This window comes from Ochotona princeps, chromosome 7, assembly GCF_030435755.1.
Source record: "Ochotona princeps isolate mOchPri1 chromosome 7, mOchPri1.hap1, whole genome shotgun sequence".
NCBI classification, from domain to species: Eukaryota; Metazoa; Chordata; class Mammalia; order Lagomorpha; family Ochotonidae; genus Ochotona; species Ochotona princeps.
This window is the reverse complement of record NC_080838.1, coordinates 3,542,730-3,565,645: the sequence shown is the minus strand read 5'-3', so window position 1 is coordinate 3,565,645 and position 22,916 is coordinate 3,542,730. Positions and strand designations below refer to the sequence as shown.

General features: G+C 36.4%; 1 protein-coding gene across 1 annotated transcript in view; it reads left to right on the top strand.

Moving 5' to 3' along the window:
- Window positions 1–665: 665 nt before the first annotated feature.
- LOC131480857 (cTAGE family member 6-like) overlaps window positions 666–22,916 on the top strand; it is a 52,860-nt gene continuing 30,609 nt past the window's right edge. Inside the window, exons 1-5 of the mRNA XM_058667334.1 lie at window positions 666–711; window positions 2,400–2,484; window positions 5,578–5,716; window positions 16,476–16,536; window positions 17,383–17,418. Of these exons, the coding sequence (XP_058523317.1) occupies window positions 2,463–2,484; window positions 5,578–5,716; window positions 16,476–16,536; window positions 17,383–17,418 (258 nt within the window). The 5' untranslated portion in view covers window positions 666–711; window positions 2,400–2,462. The remainder of the gene's footprint in view (window positions 712–2,399; window positions 2,485–5,577; window positions 5,717–16,475; window positions 16,537–17,382; window positions 17,419–22,916) is intronic.

Here is a 22,916-nt window from a genome sequence, read left to right as displayed (position 1 = left end):
TGTGTAGGATATTCTCCAATGAAGGGCCAGTTTGGCAGAGAAATTTAATGTTTATTGTTTGATGGTAAATTTATGAAGTGTAAGATGTTTCTTTCATATGTATATGGAAAATTTCTTTCATGAATTTATACCTTTTTTTACTTATCTACATAGTCTCTTTTTTCAGCCTAAGTTTGTTACTTTTAAATAAAGGATTTTCTTTCTAGGACAGGCAAAGTAACAGAATGGCAGAGGGATAGAGGGAAATGGAGAGAGATGTGTTTCCAACCATTTTATAGAAAAAAATTCATACTATTAAAAATTTGCATGGATTTTAAAGAATTTTTAGTGACAAACTTATCCCTAGTCATTTTACATGAACTTTATAAAGTATCTGTGTTTTTGTCTCAGAAAACTTTTGATTTTATATACATATGTAAATGAGTTAAAGAATATTTAAGCCTATTATTTTATACTACCCCAATTTGAAAATTCTTTGCAATAGGAGTCATCTTTCCTGTCTTTTTGATGTCTGGTATTGACATACCAGCCTTGTAAATGCATCTGTTTACAAACATGTATGATGAATTGCATTTTTCGTTGTGATTTTAGCTTATTGGAGAAGCTAAAATATCAAAACAAGAGCTGAATGGACTTAAAGAGAAAAAGACATTTATATGCACTACAATACTGACAGACCAACCTATCAATGACAATGAAAATCAAATTGAGGTAAATGACTCTACTGATGTGTGTGACTGAGTTGGATAGAATTGTATCTTAACTTAGAAACTTAAAAACTTTATTTTCCAAACAAAATAAACTGAAGCAAATCATTGCAATGGCAAATTATGAATTAAATTGCTAGGCTGGAATCTTGACAATATTCTTACTATCATATAGCTTGCCCTCTGCACCCACAATTCCCACAGCTATAGATTCAGCAAACTGTGCATCAGATCTATTTGAAAAAAAAATGTATTGTGTCTGACAGATTCTTCTTCTTGTGCTTATTCTCTAAATATCTAATGCTATCACTGTTTCCATAACAGAGTTACTAAGTATCACTAGCAGAATAGAACTGAGTTAAAATGTAGGCATTTATGGACTGTTTGTGAATAATGCACTATTGTGCATAAGAGACTTGAACATATGTGGATTTTTGCATTTGTGAGTTAGAAGGCTTGTCCTTGAACCCTTCTTTTTGTGGATGCCATGTGAGAAATGTATTGTTTAACTTTTTCTCTAAGCTCAAAGATTGACAGACCTTGAAATACATGTTAAACAGAACAATCCTAGCACTGTGTGCAAAGCTGTAGACCTTTTCGTTTGGTGCCTCAAACTCTTAAAAGTGTGAGGCAACTGAAGGATGGAAATTGTAGAGCAGAACAGATTTAAGTGGGGCTTTCCAGAGAAATATACGACACAGTCATGTGATATTTTTGTTACAGTGCTAGAAAATTTTTCTGCAATCCAAGAAAAAACTACTCAATGCTGGGAAATGTCTCATGTTCTAATTTGAATACTTCTTAAGAATGTATTTTATCTCAGTTGAACTCCTCACTTATGTTTTCTTTTTAATACATTAAAATTTGTAATCTTTATATCAGATTGGTCATTATATAAAATATATACTGTATGTTAATGATCACTCTTTTATTTGTAGCAGATAATCATCTCATACAACATTTTACCATTTTAAAATATGGATTTAGCAAGAATTAACTATTATAAGATGTTTAATTAAGAATCACTAGTTTTGGTTTTATCTTATAGAACTTAATAGCCACAACAGCCTTGCCTGGACTTTGTTGTAGCCAGCAGCCAGGAACTCCATCTGAATGTCCAATCAAGGTGGCAGGGATGCTTCTACTTGCACCACCTGTTGGTGTGGCGTTTAGGGGTGAATATGGTCATGGAGGAGAACTAAGAAGAAGTTGGAATCAGGAGATGTAGTGAGGATGGGAACCCAGGCATTCAGATGAGAATATGGGCATCTCAATGGGTTTCTTAATTATTTTGCCAAATACCTACTCTAGGTAGATTTATTTAAAAATTGTAATTGTACATCCACAAGAAATACATTTGGGTTGGTATTGTGGTACTGTAGGTGAAGCTACCACATACATGAGCATCTCATAGCTCCTTGGTGCAGTGTACTTGGAAAGGCAACAGAAAGATGGCCCAATTACTTGGACCTCTGCCACCCATGTGGGAGACCCAGATGGAGGTCCTGGCTCCTGGCTTCAGAATGTTGTGATAATTTGAGTAGCAAACCCGTAAATGGAAGAGTGTTTGTCTTCTCCTCTCTGTTGACTTTGAAATAAAGAAGTAAATCAATCTTAAGAGAAAAGAAATAATAAATGCACTAGTGTAAGTTATTACCTTCTTTTTTTTTAATCTCTGAATACTTTCTAAAGACGGAAAATTGCTCTGCCATCCTTGGAGAAGATATTACCGATGATGACAGTGTGGAACAAGACATGACGAGTGACTCAGAAAACGGTACTCCCTTAGGTATTAAGTCAGGATTCATCTTTTTTGATAAAATGATGGCTACTTCTTTGGGTTGTTCGCCTGCAGTCCTTGTTTTTGATACACTGTGCTTTGGCATGTCTGCAACACAGTGTCATTGTCTCCCTTTACATTTACCTTCAGCTGGAACACCTTCAATCAATCCCTTCAACTCCTAAGAGAGACTTGTAGTCTCCTTCCCTACTGTTCTCCTCACAGCTGATACATGTCTTCCTTACAGCAGTAAGGAAAAAATTAATACCATAATCATTTCAGTGCTTGTTTCTCTCCCTATTGTAGGCTAAACAAATGGGTAGGTGACATGCTCAAAATATGAGTGCTACATAAAGCACTAATTCATAGCTCAAGATTTTATTAAGTTAAATCGTTACACTACTTTGGATCATCACAGTAATTTTTACCATTACCCATTGCAGTCGACCTGTCAAATATTGGGTTAGCTGAAGCCATTCACTGTGTTCTCAAACCAGTGACTTTGTTATTTTTCTTTAAGTGACATCTAGGAGCTGGCATTGTGGCACAGTGTTTTAAGGTGCCACCTGCAATGCTGGCATCAATATGAATACTTGTTTGAGTCCAGCCTGCCATACTTCCTCTCCAGCTTCCCGCTAAAGTAGCTAGAAAGACAGTGGGAAATGGAAGATGAAAGCACCTGTGTCCCTGCTGCCCACAAGGGAGACCTGGAGAGAGCTCTGCGTTCCTGGATGCTGTTTGTCCCAGCCCTGGCTGTTGATGTGTTAGGGATGTGAAGCAGCAGAAGAAAGTTTGGTCTCTGTCTCTGGTTCTCCTTTACTCTCCCTCACTCTCTATAACTCGGCCATTCACAGAAATACATCTTAGAAAATATTTTATTTTGAAATTGTTAGAGATTTACAGGAAATTTAAAAGTAATATAGACAGATCTCATGTTCCTTACAAAAAGTTTCCTTCCTTGATGGTTCTTCCAAATGTTATGCTTTTCCCCCCCTGAACTACAGCACAAGTAATAAATAGATTCATGAAGGAAGATGTGATTTTTAAATTGTGAAGTATTTATGTATTCATTTACTGAAAATGAACAATGACAGACAAGAGATGGGTGTTGAGAGATCTTTTATTACTGATTCAGTCCCCAAATGCCCATATCAGCTGGGGTTGGACCAGACGGAAGACCAGGAATTGATCCAGGTCTCCTAAGTGGTTGGCCAGAACCCAAGAATTTGAACTTTAATCTGTTGACTCCCTGGTACATTAATAGGAAACTGGACTGGAAGTGGAAAGTGTACTTAAAATGGTGTGTGTGTGTGTGTGTGTGTGTGTGTGTGTGTGTGTGAGATACAGCGATATTATGGCAAGAGAAAATTGCTCCTCATAGTAGGCTTGTTTAGTAAGGGGAATATTGCATGATTTTAGGCTTGAAACTGACTTGTTCTGAATCTCACATTTATTATGTCCTTTTTTCCCTGTAAATATACAACTTATAAAAAAACCGAATTTATGGGTGAGACAAATTAAGAGGTTAACAAAAAAGCTAAATATAAAGCGATATTTATAACATTTCTTTTATAGTCAGTTTTAAGTTTAAAGTTTTAAGTTGGGTTTTAAAAAGCATCTCATTTAAAAATTTTTAAATCACAGAATTTATATTAGTAAAGTATTGAAGGAAATATTTGAATGTCAATAATGATCATTTTTGAATAGAGAAGCATGGGCAGTTTATAATCTAATCTGTATTTTCAAAATACTACACTAAATGAGCATTATCTCTAATAATGAAACACTGTTTTATAAATAATTCTCGGGCCTGGTGCAGTGGCCTAGTCCTCACCTTGAACCACCTGCATCCCATATGGGCTCCGGTTCTAATCTTGGCAGCTCCACTTCCCCTCCAGCTCCCTGCTTGTGGCCTGGGAAAACAGCCGAGGTTGGTCTAAAGCCTTGGGATCCTGCACCCGCGTGGGAGACCTGGAGGAAGTTCCTGGCTTCTGGGTTCATATTGGCTCAGCTCTGGCCATTGTGGTCACTTGGGGAGTAAATCATTGGACAGAAGATCTTCCTCTCTGTCTCTCCTCCTCTCTGTATATCTGGCTCTGCAATAAAAATAAATAAATCTTAAAAAAAAAAAAAGAAAATACTCAACATCAATTTAATAAATAATTGTTTTTAGCAGTGGAATAAATAGCTTAACTTTTAAAATGGGTTGCAAAAGTTTTTTAAAAGCACAGATATACATAGTTTTGTGTGTATTCAATCATTTATTTTTAAGATATTTACTTAAAAATTCCTTGCATTTTCATTTAAATAAGTAGTGAGTATTTTAGGATAGTTATATACTCAATACATGTAATTACTAAAATTTTTGACTTATTAATACGATTTTGTATTTTTTCTTTTCATTAAGTTTGTGGTAGTGATTTAGTTTGTGGTAGTGATTCATGCCACATTTTGGAAAATATATCTTTCCTTCATTCTATCATGAAATAATACACTGATTTTGAAGCACTCAGATTATTTAGAATTGTTAGTTTTCATTTTTATAGATTACTGTAGGTGAATTAGCAGTTGAAGGTAGGTTAAAGTTTATACTTTTCTCTCAGGCATAGTTTGGTTTAAGTCTAGAGGACATCTGAGTATTTATTAGCCAAAAGGTCTAAATTCCTTGTATGATTTATAACACATATTATGTTTAAGCCTAAAAGTTATTGCTGAATAGAAATATAATACTATTGAGAGGCAAATTCTTTATTAGGTAAAATGGATATTACTGATTGTTATGGAAATAGTTTAAGGAAGTATTGAAAAAATACTTTTAAAAGCCTTTTTAATGCATTTTAGCTTCTAGGTTGAATAATAGATGCTAAATTCAATGGGGGTTTTTGAGGATTTTATGCGAAAATATGAAACAATATTTAAAATAGTAGATCTAGATCTTTAAACTATTGAAAAGCATTAGATGTTCTATTGTTGGAGCCATTTTAATTTTGTTAATTTTGTCATTAACTTATTAATTTGGTAACTTTTGCCCTCAGATGTTAGTGTGTAACTTAAAATATTCCTTCTGTTATGACCTAAAATTTTCTTTAGAACATATTGAAAATCATCTGACTGAACAAATACCTTTGAAGTCAGAAGGGACACAATTTGGAAGTGAAATTGGGACACATCCACAGGAAGTCCCAATGATGACTGAAGTATATCAAGGAAATGACATGATGCCATGCAGGTAATAAAAATCATTGCCAACTCCATTGGATGACAAGTAAAATACCCTTTGAAAGCATAGTCATATATTTTATGTTCAAATTTCTGTGATTACTGAATATTCTTAATTTATGATTAGATTTGCTCATTCATTTTTTAGGGTGGAATACTGTTCACCCATTGGAAAGTCTGATATTCTACCATCTGCAACAAAGTGGTCCCAAACCATCTACCATTATGCTCACTGAAAAAAAGCCAGTACCAAAGGGAACAGGTGTTTTCTCTGATATAAAGAAACTTTCACGCAACATAGACGTTAAATAGCTATATAGGTAAACATGTATATACATACATTCCCTCTGATGAACTGTGGAATGGAGAGTAGCATAGTGGGAAGTGAAGATCCACTGCACAATGTGTCTCTACTGCTGAATAAAAGAACTCTCAATGAAAGTAGTTAAATATACCTTGATAATAGGATGCTGGACTTTCTACCATTGTCTATACCTACAATGTGTGATACATTTAAATTGCAGAATGTTGGATGTGTGATTGTTGCTGAAGGGCCATACTGTTGTCATAACATGGGGGAAAATGGTGGGGAGGGGGACTGGGTAGTGGGAGGGTGGAAAGCATGTGCCTATGGAACCATAAAAATAAAACACATGTATGTATATCTATCTATATATATAATAAATTTTAAAAATATTATTTGACCTTAAGATAGTTTCTTTAAGAGAGAAACTGGGGCAGATAACAGAAAGAAAGTGTTGAAAGTACTATTGGAAGTTTTGAACTAGTTCATAAAATCTTGTGTAATTTCCAGGAATTGGCTATTCAGTATGTGATTGCCTTAAATTAAATGATATTTGAGACTACATCAGGGAATCTGAGCATGTCTGGTTTCAGTATCCTTTATACACATCTCCAATGTATGGAGTATCTCATTTAGAAAAATTTTTAAGTGTCAGTTAAATTTTAAATCCCATATACACAACTCCAATATATGGCAAACTGATTCCTGTACCCTATATGAATTGTTCCTATGGAAGTATTCCTTGTCTTCATTAACTAAAAGGAGTTAATTTGCCTAATTGATCAGGGTGACTTCCTAAGCCATTGCTGGCTTCTGTTTTGTTATATCCTGTATTGATAGGTATTTTATGGCTTTATTTAAAATACTGGAAAGGAACTTCTTAGGAAGGAAGAATTATTTTTGGCTAATATGCTGTAGGTATAGCGTCCAAATTAAGTAGCCTCATAGGTTCAGAATCTGGTGAAGATAGAGAACAGTGGAGGGCTATTCATTGCACAGTGGATGATGAAGCAGAGATGGGACGCATGCTCTGCTTTTATCCCCCATCCTCTCTAGAGGATTGCCTTCCCAGGGTGACCTTAGGCCTCTCGTGTTCAACTAACTCCTAGATTACATGATTAAATTGATTATGTTAATGGCTTTTAAAAACTGTTTCCACATGTAAGGTAAGTTTCATGATAGAACTCTTTTATTATGTTATCTCAGTGTCTAATGCTGTGTAGGACACATTGTAGATATTCAATAAATATTTCCGATTGTATAAATAAATATGCTTAGTACATTTATATATTGGAGAAAGTGTGTGTGTGTGTGTGTGTGTGTGTGTATGTTGATGTCTGAATGTAGAAGTATAGGGAATTCCTTTGAGATAATGTATTTGGAGAATCATATTTTCTATTTGTTAAGATTTAGTTTTATTTATGTGACGGTAGAGTTACAGAGAGGGAGAGTGAGAATTAATCTTCCATCATCTGGTTCACTCTCCACGGGGATACAGTGGTCAGGAACTCAGATTCCAGGAGGTGACAATGGCCAGGAACTCAGATTTTTTCAGGTTTTCCATGTGGCTTCAGGGGCCCAACCACTGGTACTATCTTCTGATGCTTTCCCAGGTGCATTAGCATGGAGCTGAATTGCAAGTGGAGCAGCCAGGTCTCCCAACTAGCACTGATATGGGATGTTGGTGTCACAGGCCACAGTGCCAGGCCCAGAGACTCTGATTTGCAAATACCTCTATTAGCCCATGTTTTCCATCATAAAATGCAACATTTTAAGGCCTCACTTGTTGCTTAACAGAAGTCATTCCTGTCTGTCATTATTTTTAGGTTCCGTTTTATAAAACTCCCTGCTTGCTAAAATTTGTTTGTAATTTAACATTATTAGTATCGACTGAGCTTCTGTGTACCTGCTGATAACTACAATAAATTTGAGCTACTTAGTGCACATATGTATTTCCACTTGAGAATGAGTAAGGCAGCCGTGTTTCAGTCCTCATTGTATAAGCAAGTATGTTTTTCATAGTATGTGTAGTGCCACATTTTGGTGTGTGTTAGTCATTTAGGTGTTTATGATGATCCCAGTCGTAGCGCTGAAATGATGTTTAGTGTTCCTAAGCATAAGAAGGATATGTGTTTTTTTTTGTTGGGTTTTTGCAGATAGTATATGTGTCAGACACATTTTATTTAGGCCTTAGCTACAGATCTGTAGAGTGTGAGCTCATGTTAATAAGTCAATAATATATTAATTGTATTGATACTGAAGTAAACATATAACAATGGTAGAAATGGTTGGCTGATGAACGTATTCTGGTTAGAAACTATCAAGAATTTGCCGGTATCGCTTCTCAGCCTTTTGACTAAGATCAAGGGAAGAAATTTGCCTGTATTTTCCTTATGAGCAAAGGTACAATATTTGGCACTTAAGAATTTTACTTCAATAACAGATTTATTAATTTATTAAAACTCTAGGGGCCTGGCACCATGGCCTAGCAGCCAAACTCCTCTACTTGAACACACCTGCATCCCATATGGGTGCTGGTTCTAATCCCGGCAGCTCCACTTCCCATCCAGCTCCTTGCTTGTGGCCTGGGAAAGCAGTCGAGGACGGCCCAATACTTTGGGACCCTGCACCCGTGTGGGAGACCTGGAAGAGGTTCCAGGTTCCCGGCTTTCGGATCGGCACAGCACCGGCCGTTGTGCTCACTTGGGGAGTGAATCATTGGACGCAAGACCTTCCTCTCTGTCTCTCCTCCTCTCTGTATATCTGACTTTGTAATAAAATAAATAAATCTTTAAAAAAAATTCTAGTTTTAATGTGGGGTGAGATAGGGACCTTTTTATAAGATTTATATATTTGATAGGCAGAATTAGTGATGGAGGGAGAAAGAAAGGAAGAGAGAATGAGAATGAGAGTTGTTGTATTTTCCATTCTATTCCCCTAAAACCCTGTAGGCCAACTAGTTGGTCCCAAGGAAAGAGATTGAATATCTGCTGGTATATTTCTAGGGAAGCTGAAATAAGGAGAACTGATTGCAGGCCAAAGCCAGGAGTTGCAGCTGGGTCTCCCCTGTGGGTGAAAGGAGTGGAAGCATTTCTGCCTTCACTCTGCTTTCCCCAGTCCATTGGAAGGCAGCTGGATCTCAAGCAACTGGGTAATGAGCCAGCATTCATATGAGATGCTGGCTTTACAGGTGTCACTGTATCTGCTGCATCACAATGTCGTCTTCAGTGACTTTATAGAATGTAACTGGCACAAATAAGGAGAAGTCTGTTGTATATATCCAGAAAATTGTAGGGAGTAAACTAGGATGGTTGGTGGCTAGTTAGGTTCATTCACTGTCAAGTTGTAATACCTCAACACCAGGTTTGGATTCAATTCAGCATTTAAAAAATCTCTGCAATTCATCATGTACCTCTTCCATATGGGATTCTTCAGTATATGAAAAAAATGACTAAATGGATTAGTTGTAGTATAGCTGCCATGTTTCAGTTAGGAAAATCTGGAACAGGTCCTTCATTTTATGTGCATGAAATATAACTAAATGATTTGGATGTTGGATTATGAGAGGTGCAAAAAAATTCTTATGAATGCACCACTGGGATGAGCACAATGTATGTTGTTGATTACTGAATCTAAAGATGATGTTTTCAAGATTTATTCATTTTATTACAAAGTCAGATATACAGAGAGGAGGAGAGACAGAGAGGAAGATCTTCCACCCGATGATTCACCCCCCAGGTAACCGCAAAGGCTGGTGCTGTGCCGATCCGAAGCCGATCCGAAGTCTCCCACGTGGGTGCAGGGTCCCAAAGCATTGGGCCATCCTCGACTGCTTTCCCAGGTCACAAGCAGGGAGCTGGATGGGAAGTGGAGCTGCCGGGATTAGAACCGGTGCCCATATGGGATGCATGTGTGTTCAAGTCGAGGACTTTGGCCGCTAGGCCACGCTGCCGGGCCCCAAGATGATGTTTTAAAATTTCCAAGAGAAAGGTGTGTTTTTGTAGATTTTAAGAAGTGGATTCTGGATATGTGTGGTTTTTAGAGTGTGATTTCACTTAATCATATTGGAATGTTTTGAATTTCCCAAAATATTTACCTCATTCTTGCCCTCAGCTGTTTACTACTGAGATTCAATGGATGTTGCTGCTGACAGTTTTTTGGAGCTAAAATGGAGAGTTGGTAGTGCTGACAAAATGTTAAATTGTTGCATACGTATGGTATAATTTAGCCTCATTAGCATTCTCTATGCTGGATTGATATTTCTTACTACTGTATTGGAAATATTATTAGTATATTACTAGCACTTTTCCAAATTTATTGTTGGAGAGACTGAAAGGCTAGAACCTGATAGTTAAGTGTGCTGCTTTAAATATTTGAAGTAAGATACGACCATGTATTATTCATATCATCAGGGTTTATTTTGCATTGATACTCTAATAGGCCCTTTCAAAATCAAGAAGAGGGTACATAGATCTCTTGTCTCATTGGAACAGGTGTCAATTAATGACCATCTGCAGGCTATGGAGTCTTCAAAAACACTCTTTTCTCCCATATCCATATTCATGATAAGTTGTTTCCTAATGAAATGATTTCATGTTTTTATACTCGCATGATGCCTCATATATAGTATCTCTTTGTAACCAGTATTTGATATAGTGTGTGGGATGTAATACATTTATGAATCTCCCACAGGATTTCTTCCATAGTTAAGTCACTAAAATTCAATCCAGATGGATAGTGTAGTATCAAAGAATCACTACCTGTGAGCCCTGCCTGTGGATCAAATCACAGCCATGCATTGCACACTGTTGTTTGGGTCAGACAGTATATATGTGGGTGGTTCCTAAAGTTTAAATTACCTGGTGACATGATATCTATGTCCAATTTAGTGTATTTTGACTCTTCTATAGGCACAGAGATTCCCGCTTCATACCTCATTCTGAACTTCTGTATTACAACAATAGTATCCTATAGCAACAATCACAAGCCTATGATTCTTCTATTTAAGTTTATCTTGGCTTTGTAGGTATAGACAATGCTAGAAAATCTCATATGCTATTGTTAAAGTATATTTAACAGTTTCATTGTGAGTTCTTTTATTAGGGAGAAGAGGTGCATATTGGAAAGTATCTGCAATGATAAATATATGTATGTATATGTTAGCCTAAATATTGATCTGGTATTTTGCGTGAAGGTTGACATATCAGAGAGAATATGTGATGTTTGTCCTTTGGGGATTGACTTATTTCACTGAGAATAATGGTCTCTAGCTGGGACCATTTTGCAGCAAATGGTAGAATTTGATTCATTTCAGAGTCTGAGTATTATTCCATGTAGTAGATCTGCCACAGTTTCTTTATCCATCTTTTGAAAGGCATCTGGATTATTTCCATGCCTTCACTTGTATGGATCATGCTGCTATAAATATAGGGTTGCAGATCACTTTTTCATATGCAGATTTCACATTATTTGGATTTTTTTTCAGTATTGGACTAGCTGGGCAATATGGTAGATTCACTTTCAGTTGTCCTAATACTCTCCATACTGACTGACAAAGTGGTGGCACTAGGTTGCATTGCCACCAACGGTGAAACAGGGTACCATTCTTCCCACATCCATGCCAGCACCTGTTGTGAATAGATTGACAAATATAGACCATTCTCACTGGTATTTGTTGGAATGGTAATGTGGTTTTTATTGGCATTTCCTGAATAAATAGGGAGCAGAACCCTTGGAGCCTGTGCCACACTGGGGACCCTAGGATGGCATTGGAGGGCCATTCCCTATCCCCAGGTACTGAAGCAGTTGAGAGTCTGGGTGTTGCTCCCCTCCCATTCCCTGTTTTCCAAGACACAGAAAGTAGAAAAAATTTGAAACGATGGTCTCATCTACTTTCCCCTAACCCAGGACACTTCCCACCCTAATCGACTGTGTAAACAAAATAAAAAATAAAATGTATATAAAGAAAAAAAATTTATCTGCATTTATCATGATACAAGACCTGACTTAGATTCTTGCATTCATATATATATATGCATTAAACAATATAATATATATTGTTTAATGGATTGTTGTATTTTTGTAGTGCTGTTTCAGTCTTTAAGCAAGATCATTACATGTAAGGCCTAAGGATAGATTCTGGTACAATCTCAGGGCTTCAAAAGCCACTTATCATTGCAAGAAGTATGCACACTAATAAAAATATTACTGATGATACTACGAACATAATTAACTTTGGGTACAGTATGATTTTGTTACTTTCTGATCAGACCCAGAAGCCAACTCAAGATTTAAAACTGATATAAAATGATTCATTTTCTTTTTTTTTTAGTTGATTTTTTGAAATTATTTATTATTTTTAATTCATTAATTACATTGTATTATGTGACACAGTTTCATAGGTACTTGGGTTCTCCCCACCCCTCCCCAAACCCTCCCACCATGGTGGATTCCTCCACCTTGTTGCATAACCACAGCTCAAGTTCAGTTGAGATTCCCCCATTGCAAGCATATACTAAACATAGAGTCCAGCATCTTATTGTCTAGTCAAGTTCAACGACTTCTTAGGTATACCCTCTCAGGTCTGAAGGTAGATCCAGCAGAGTATCATCCCAGTCAATTAAAAGCTCCAACATACCATCAGCAAAAATTTACATCATTATGGAATTAATTGACATAGTAATGAGTAACCAATATGTTAAAAGCAAATGCGAGTTCCTAGCCACCTTCTGTGACCACCTCATTGACATTTCAATTTTGGTTTATACACAACATATAACATTCATAACATAACATGTTATACATAACATCATATCATCTTAAATTAAGGCAAACATGTGGTACTTAACCTTTTGGGATTGGCTCATTTCCCTTAGCATTATGGTTTCCAGTTTGGCCCATTTGGCCACAAAGAACTGTATTTTGTTTTTTTTTAATAGCTGAGTAGTATTCCATGGAGTAGATGAACCATAGCTTTCTTATCCAATCCTCTGTTGATGGGCATTTTGGCTGCTTCCATGTTTTTGCAATTACTGATTGTGCTGCTATGAACATAGGAGTGCATGTTGGTTTCTCATAAAACAATTGTTCTGGATATATTCCTAGGAGTGTTATTGCTGGATCATATGGTATGTTGAATTTGAGTTGTTTGAATATTCTCCATACTGATTTCCATGGAGGCTGTACCAGCCTGCAGCCCCACCAGCAGTGGAGTAGGGATCCCTTTTCCGCGCAACCTCGCCAACAAGTGTTGTTGGTGCTTTTATTCATGTGGGCCAGTCTTACTGGCGTTAGGTGGTACCTCATTGATGTTTTAATTTGGATTTCCCTTATTGCCAAGGAACTTGAGCATTTTTTCATATGTTTATTTGCCATTTGGGTTTGTTCCTTTGTGAAGTGTTTGCCCATTTCCCGTGCCCATTTCTTGAGTGGCTTGTTTGTTTTGACATTTTGGTTGTTTTGTAGCTCTTTGTATATTCTGGAGATTAGCCCTCTATCACCTACGTCATGTGCGAAGATTTTCTCCCATTCTGTGGGTTGCCTTTTTACTTTGTTGATTGTTTCTCTCGCTGTACAGAAGCTTCTTAGTTTGATGAGGTCCCAATTGTTTATTTTGGTTTCGATTTCTACTGCTTTTGGAGTCTTTTTTAGGAAGTGAGGGCCTACCCCTAAGTGTTGCAGTGTGTTTCCAACATTTTCTTCCAAAAGTTTGAAGGTTTCTGGATGTAGGTTTAGATCTGTTATCCATTTAGATCTGATCTTAGTGTATGGTAAGAGATGTGGATCTATCTTTTTGTTTCTGCAGGCTATTAACCAGTTGTCCCAACAGCATTTATTGAGCAGAACTTCCCATTTGCCTGGGTTGTCATTTGTCTTTTTGTCAAGGATTATTTGGCTGTACCTGTTTGGGTTCCCTTCTGGTGTTTCTATTCTGCTCCATTGATCTTCCTCTCTATCTTTGTGCCAGTACCAGGCTGTTTTGATAACCACTGCCCTATAGTATGTCCAGAGGTCCGGGACTGTGATTCCCCCTGCTAATTTCCTGTTCTTCAGGATGGTTCTGGCTATTTGTGGTTTTTTGTGTTTCCAGATGAACCTTTGGATCATTGTTTCCAGATCTGTGAAGAATGTTTTTGGCATTTTGATTGGGATTGCGTTGAATGTATATATTGCTTTTGGCAGTATAGACATTTTAATGATATTGATTTTACCTATCCAGGAGCATGGGATGTTACTCTATCTTTTGAGGTCTTGTTCAATTTCTTTTTTCAGTAGTTTGTAGTTTTCTTCAAATAGGTCTCTTACATTTTTGGTTAGATTTATTCCCAGATATTTCATACTTTTCTCTGTTATTTTGAATGGTATCTTGCTGGTTAAATCTCATTTGAAAATCAGCATTAGAGCGAGGGAGAGGGACCTTGCATCTGCTGGTTGATACTTCACATACTTGCAGCAGCCAGCACTGTGCCTGGCTGAGGAGCTGCATGAGGGATTCCCACATCATTAACCACCAATCTAAAATGACTTAAACATGGTTTATTGTGACTTACTCCTGTGTAACAAATATAATGTTGCTTTATATGGGAAGTCTGGATAAATGTTACGTATTCTCATAATTTCATTTTTGCACCTTTTAAATTAATTTCTATGTGAAATTCCTACACAAAACCTTGGCATCTGTTGTGATAGCAGTAGTATTTTAGATGGTTTGCATTAAAATTTGAGTTTATAATGTTAAATACTATGTTTATATAGCAGTTTTATGCCGTGTTTGTAATGATAAGTATGGAAATACTTTTGGGAATCACCAATTTTGATATAGTTAAGCAATAAAATTCAATAAAATTGTTTTATGATGCATATTAAGGGAAATGTGTAATATTTTGCTTAAGGAAATTGCTGGTAGAAGAAAATTGCCAACTAAAGAAAGAAGATCATATTTTCAAAGTGGCTGATAATCTTAACTGTGAAACGGCAGCAGTCAACAGTTACCGGTATTAAATGCTTTTTCTTTTGTGAGTTGGAGAGTAGCTAAAAGCTCAGTACCAGAAAAATCAGAGAAAATGCACAATCAGTTAACATTATTTGGATAGGTATATGAAATTTTTTAAAATTTATTCAATTTTCTTGGAAAGGCAGATTTACAGAGAGGAGATACAAGGAGTAAAGATCTTTCATCAGCTGGTTCACTCAAGTAGCTGCAATAGCCGGAGCTGAGCTGATCCAAAACCAGGAGCTTTCTGAGTCTTCCACATGGTTGTAGGGTCCCAAGGCTTTGAACCACCCTTCTTTTCCAGGCCACAGGTAGAGAGCTGGGTGGGAAGTGGAGCAGCTGAGATAGGAACTGCTGCCCATATAGGATCCCTATGATTTGCAAGGTGAAGATTTAGCCATCACACTAGGCTGTTTAAAAGTCTCTTTTCATTTATTTATTTTATTTGAAAGTTAGAGGTACAGAAAGACAGACAAAAGTTAGATTGGCTTGGCCACATGACCAGAAATAGAGCTCCTGTAATCTGAATGAGTGGCCTATATGAGATTATGAGATTATGGTGCCTCAGAGGGAGACTTATCCCATTATGCCACGGAGTCCACTTTGTTTACAAGATTTTAAGTCCAGCTTTAACCTTGGATCTTTCTTCAGTTGACCCAAGGAAATAATGTAAAAGCTATAGACAAAAGGCAAGATTCAGCTCTATGTGAATAGTTGTGCATGACACAAAAAGCAAAGTTGGATTTTATCTGAAAGATTTAGCTTGATAGTCTTTTTTAATTGATTCATGTATTTGAAAGGCAGTGAACACAAATGAGGAGAAACATGGAGCAAGGAACAATTAGAGAAAGGATGAATGAATGAGTCTTTTACCTGCTGGCTCATTCTCAATGACCACAGCTGTGGGTGGGACAGTCCAAAACAAGGAGCCAGAAGCTTCCTGAGGATCTCCTACATGGGCCCAAACACGTAAACCATCTTTCTCTACGCTCCCAGGCACGTTAGCAGGTAGCTTGATAATGTGGGGCAGGTGAAACTCAAATGAGTGCCCATGCGAGATGTGGGTGATGCAGTAGCATAGCCGCCTTTGACCACCTCGTCACAGTGCTGTCCCCATCATTTTAATCTTGCAAAGGTAATGAATAACATTTGTCAAATAGAGGACATTAATTTTCTATGATCACATGAAGATTTCAGATGTCCAAATAAGCCTCCCTTGATCAGACTTAAAGCAGATATACACACAGTCCAAATCTTGGGATGACCTTTGTTTCAGGAGTGCCTAAATACTAGAATATTAACATCAGATCATGTTTTTTTGGAGAACGTGATAATTCCTCATGTTTATTTTTCAATATATATAGTTTTGGGAGTTTTTTGCTAGGAATAGAAAACTCTTGATGTAAATAATGTTTTATGAGTGCCCAAGGTATTGTGCTTATACATTAATGTAAAAATAATTTTTTTTCATAGATGGAGAGTCAAAGACCTTGAACAAGAATTGGAAAGAACAATTGATTATTTTCAATTTCAGGTATGTGTGTGTGCATGCACATGTGTGTACCATTCATTATTACCAGGTACAGGTGTGTGTGTGTTCATGTGTGTACCATTCATTATTACCAGGTACAGGTGTGTGTCTCTGTGTGTGCGTACATGCATGTGTGTACCATTCATTATAAACAGGTACAGTGTGTGTGTGCACACGTGCATGTGTGTATCATTCTTTATTACCAGCTGCAGGTGTGTGTGTGTTTCTGTGTAGCATTCATTATTACCAGGTATACATATGTGTGTGCATACATGCATGCATGTACCACTCTTTACTATCAGGTACAGGAGTATGTGTATGTGTGTGTGCACATGTGCACGCATGCACCATTCTTTATTACCAAGTACAGGTATGTGTGTGCACACACATGCGTGCATGTGTCATTCATTATAATCATGTTTAGGTATTGTGTACATGTGTGCAAGCACCTGAGCGTTGAATCAAAAGAGAAAATGAATTGCTCCATCAGTTGTATACTTTTGTTTAGAATGTCACATGTGGCTAAGACATTTCAACAGTTTCAGAATTTCAAAGAGCTTGACACAAGAATTCTTAGGTATCATGTCTCCTGCTTTATTGTAAAAGTACATTAGATTTCACAAATGAAAATTATTGACCAAAGAACCTAAAGTGGAAGTGTACTAATTATATTTTAATTGTCTTCACATATGCCTATAATACGTGATGTGTACATGAAAATTTGCACAATACTGTTGTTACTGATGTTAGTGATATTTGGAATAGTTTTGACTTGAGTTATTTCCTAAGCAAATGATAGGTATGTTTTTATACAAGAAAAGTATACATTTAAAATATTCTGTTTTTCAGATTATTTATTTGAAGAAAAATGCAAATGACAATTGGGTAAGTATCAAATTCCCATACAACTTTTTACCTTTTATAAATCAAGTTATGATTTTATTTCTAGAAGATAATACTGAGCAACTAAATTGAAGAAAATAAATTACTGTGTAAAAGAATCACTTTATTCTAATTGCACCAGAAGTGGAATTACCCTTCTTGTGAGAATTAACACATTGACCAATCCATACAGTCTAGTTTTAGCACGTTGCTATTTCGAAAGGAACCTATACTGTCTGCAAGGGTCAGAAGGATGTGATGTGCATATACAAAGATCATGGTCACAGATTCACATTTTTGGGGCATTGGATTACCCCTTGTTATTTATGAAGAAACAAAGTTCTCTGAATCATTTTAATCATTTGTAAACAATGGGGTGGATAAAGCGCTAAGTTAACTAAGCCCCTTCTAGTTCTAAAATTCAGAGTTCTTTAAATATTTGTTGAGTTACTCACTACATATTAAGAAGTGGGTGATTGTGAACACTGGTCTGTGCTGCAGAGGAACTGCATGAGGTTATGAGGTGTCTTTCGGGGAGTCCCTGACACAGAGAGGTGGGGGAGGCTACGTTTGCGCCTTTTAGTGTTCTAGGCACTGTACTTGAAAATAGTGTGAAATAACATCCATTAAGTCCACTTAATAACTGTGAAGTAGATTTTATTATTACAGATTTTATAGATGAGACAACAGCCCAAGGTCACATGACTAGGAAGTGAAAAGTAGAGGTTGCAATCCTGATCTTTCAGAGCCTAAGTCTTGTGCATTTTCTGTCACGTTGCATTGAATTTATTATTTAGTAAGTTTGACTTTAAGTTAAAAGATACAGAAAGTGTGCCATCTAGATTTCAATGAAGCAGTATTTGTCACATCCACTACAAATAGCATATACTTACTGAAAGTTCAGATCAGGGCAGTTATTTGACCTAGCATTTTGGATGCCAGTTAGAATGCCTGCATCACATACAGGGTATTTCTGTTGAACTGTTCCTTCAATTTCCTTACTTCCATCTTTGCCCTGGCCCAGTTCCAGCTCATGTTGGATTTGGGAAGTGAAGCAGAGTATAAGGAGTTTATTCCATCGATCTGCCTCCTCACAAAAATAAATATGGCAACCCAAATTCAGATGATGTACAAAGCATGCATTTACACACATTCTGAAAATATTTCTAAGATTTGTTTACTTATTTGAATGATAGAGGGGGATGCAGAGAAAGACATTGAGCATTCTTCCATCGGCTTGGCTGGTTAACTGTCCAAAATGGCCACAAAATGTGTCTATATCTGATTGTATCCAGGATCTAGGAACTCCCCATGCAATCTCCTATTGTGGTTGCAATGAGCCATCATTCCTTGCCTCTAGAACACATTGGCAGGAAGCTCTGAATGAAACTTAGAGTAGCTGTGACTTGAACCAAGTTCTCTAATATGCATGTTGTCTCTAGTCCTGTGGTGCCATGAGGATTACTAAAAGCTCATATGAACATTTCACAAAAAGTGGAGTACATTATATCCTATCTTTGTAGCCTTATTTCTTAATGTGTTACAGGTGTATTTTTGCCTTTCTAAAACCGTTTTTATATCATTTTATGCTACAATTCCATAGGCCCTGAGATTTCCCTTACCCCTTTCCCAAGTCCCCTTCCCCTACTGAGTTCCCCTATATTATTACTGTAACACGTAATACATAAACAGCCATATGTCCATCATTGTAGGCATGGACCATGGCAAGGAGCCCAACTGTGTAGCCTTATTTCTTAATGTGTTACAGGTATTTTTTAAACAAATATTTCATAATTTATTTTAAAAAGTCATGTTCAATCTGTTCATTTTTCATTCTTTCCCTTGTAATTTCAAATAATTTTGGTTCTACATATCAATAGTTCAGTAGTTTATTTTAGTAATTATCTTTGGCATGATTTCTTAGTAAAAACTTGTTATATCATTACATGTAGGAATAATATTTACACATGTATTTTTATATGATGGCAAGGTTTACAAATAAGTGATTCATTTTATAAATATATATGTGGTTTATTTGTCCAAGCTGTTTCTACCATGCAGTTCACTTTTTAATAAATATCAGAGTAATTACTTTTATTTTTTAAAAATGCAGATTAACTTCTTTTTATTTGTAATAAATTATAAATTAAATGACTTTAACTATACTTATGTGATAAGCCTAGTGAATCATATGGTTTTCCCAGTCCAAAGTTTCACAAAATGATTGTGCAAATGATCTGGAGTTCTCTCAGAATGAGGCTAACCTTTCCACATGAATGGTTGTGATTATTGCATGCTGTTGATATTCACTTGGTTGTGCAAGCTTTGTTCTCTGTAACATTTGATTTTATCTTTACCTCGTACTGAATAAAATGGGATATGATATATGCAGCGCCATGAACTTACTGGAAGTACAACATGCATTGATAATTTCATCTGTTTTTTTAAAATAGCATTTAACCACATGCTGCAAAACTGTTTTAGACCTTTATGGTTTCACAGAATCATAGTGAATTTTCTGTAGAGATGATCGCCTTGAGGCTAATATACAAAGCTGCCATGTGTAATGATTCTGAGTCTCTGTTGCCATTGCCTGAAGCTTGCATCCTCCCACATTGCCCTTAGCATATTACTTGACTAATCAAACAGTCCTCCATCTCACATCAGAGGGCAGCATTCATTGGCAAGTGCACAAATCATCTCCAGTTTTAGGCCCATGTCATCTGCTTACCTGAAATATTTCCTTTTCCAAAAGATCCTTCAACTCAAAATGTTTTATCTGCATTTCGTTTCAGGGGATGCATACATTGACAGCGATATTTGTATGCTGTAGGATGTTCATGCTCATTTTCATCTAACATTTGTCTGCATGTTTCTCCATCTTTTGTTATTTTTCAGTGGGCAGCTCGGTTTGCCGAGAGAGAACTCCATGACTTAAAGAAAGAGTATGTTTGTAAAAGGAAAAGGTAAGTTTCTTAATGGTAACACTTAACAACTTTTAGCTCTTTTATTGTTACTTAATTAGATAATATTATAGGCTAAATAATGAAATTTTAGTGATTCCAGCATTTTTTCATTGTAAAGTATTTACATTTTTTAAATGCTTAGATTACCTGACATATAAGTTGAAAGAAACTTCATTGATTTTTATGTATACTTTTATGTTTTTCAGTATTTAATATGGACTAAGCTAGTCATTTATTCTAGGATTACTAATTGAGAAACATGCTTAAATCTCCAGACTGAACAAGTATCTTTGCAGTGAAAAAGGCAGAAATTCAGAAGCTTCAGGAAAAACTTAAGTAATAAATGTATAAAGAAAGTGAAACAAAATGTCATCAGTGACAAAGAGTATAGGACAAGCTGCACTGGATGGCAAGAAAACTAGACTCCAAAGCCTAAGTGTATATTTCATATTCTGTTTCTGTGATTACTAGACATTCACAATTCATGATTCATTTATAAAATATTATTTGATCTTAAACACTTTCCTCAAGAAAGTATTGAAAGTAATATTTGACATTCTAATCTATTACACAAAGGCTTGTGTAATCATTTTCATGTGAATACTTACTGTCTGATCACCTTAAATTAGATCACAATTGATGCTATCTGACTGGGTCAGGGGATTCAGTTCCATTTAATTTTGCATGCATCCATCTCTAATATGTATAAAGCTGACACCTCTCCTTTGTGCTAATTGCTCCTGCTCAGGTATTCTATGTCTTAGTTAAATATTCATTTGTCTAGTTTGTCAGGGTGACTCCTCAAGCTATACTAGAGTTCAGTTTTTCTATCCTGTATTAATAAACTCTTTATGACATTTTAAATGCTAGAGAGGAACTTCTTATTAAGGAAGATTTCTTTTGCCTAATGGGATGGAAGTACAGTATTCAAAATTGAGTGGCCTCTGGCTTGGTGAGGGTGGAGAACAGTGTAGAGACCATTTATCATGGAGTGGGTCAGGAATCAGAGAGAGACTGGAAACATACTCTGCTTCTATAACTTTCTCTCTCTAGAGATCTGCCTTCTCTTGGCAACCATTCAGGGACCTACAACCTTTCTTTAGGTGCAACTAGCTTCTAGATGATATGATTTGATCCTGCCTCCACCATCAATGAGCTATCATTAATCATTAGCCTTTCTACTTTGAAAATGGAAGATTGAATTCAGGGAGGCAAATAATAACATTTTTACTCATTTTATAAATGTATTTTGACCATTTTTATGGTCTCTGCCCTCTTTTTATGTGTTTATTTGGAGATTCCCAGTGCCGCTCTCCTTCCTCTCTCCTCATTCTCCCCCATACCATTTTCTCCTATATTATTACAATAGTATTACTCTTTAGCAACAGCCGTGAGTGCGTCATTTGTTGTTGAAGTGTATAATGGGGTTGTAGGTATAACTAATGATATAGAATCTAGTATCAGACTGTCACGGTGTACTTGACAGCCTTACTTGGAGTCCTCCTTTCAGTTGGGAGTAGAGATGCAAACCAAAACATATCTTACATTACTGGTGTGCCATCCTCCATTTTCAAATTCATCTATTGGAATATATGTCTATACTTTTTACCCATATTTCTATTCTTTTTGTATTTTGTGTGAGTTTTTCTCATCAGAGAAAATATATTATTTATTTTGGGGGAAACTACATCCAAAAAGTAGATGCACCACATTGTTTTTGTTTTGTATAACCAATTCCACTTTCAAAGGGTATCTGGATTGTTTCCATTTCTTTGCTATCATGGATTGTGCTGCTGTAAATATAGGTATGCAGGTCACTTTCTCATATTCCGATTTCAATTCATGTGGATATATTCTCAGAAGTGGGATACCTCAATCATATGGCAGATCAGTTTCCACTTGCCAAAGCACTCTCCATACTGATTTCCATAGTGGCTTTACAAGGTACTCTCCCCACCAAAATGGAGCAGGTGTGCCCTTCTCCCTCATTCTTATGAGTGGTGGTATTAGTAGATTTCTGTGTGTAGGTCTTTCTCACTGGAGTGAGGTGGGACCTCAGTACGGTTTGTATTTGCTTTTCTCTAATGGCTATGGTGCCTGAGCACTTTTTCATATGTCTGCCAGCCATTTGAATTTTTCCTTTTGACAAATTCCTGCTCATGTTCTTCATCCATTTCTTAATGGAGTTGTTTGTTTGGCTATTGTTTGAGTATCTGATGCTCTCTGTAAATCTTGGATATTATTCCACTATCTGTTGTATATTGTGCAAAGATTTTTTTTCCATTTGGTTGATTTACAGACTGTTTTTCTCCAAGCTGCCTACTATTATTCTGGTGTAATCCATTACCACTTATACCTGAGTCATTCCAATAGCTTCATGAGATCTTCCTGTTTTCATTGTTGTCTTCAAAGAATCATTCCCTGGCTACATAATTATAATTAAAACATTATGTGAAACCCCTTTCCCTGTTCTATCCTTTATATTTTTCATAGCCCTTATTATTTTTGTTTGTTGTCCTTACTGTCCTGTGAATG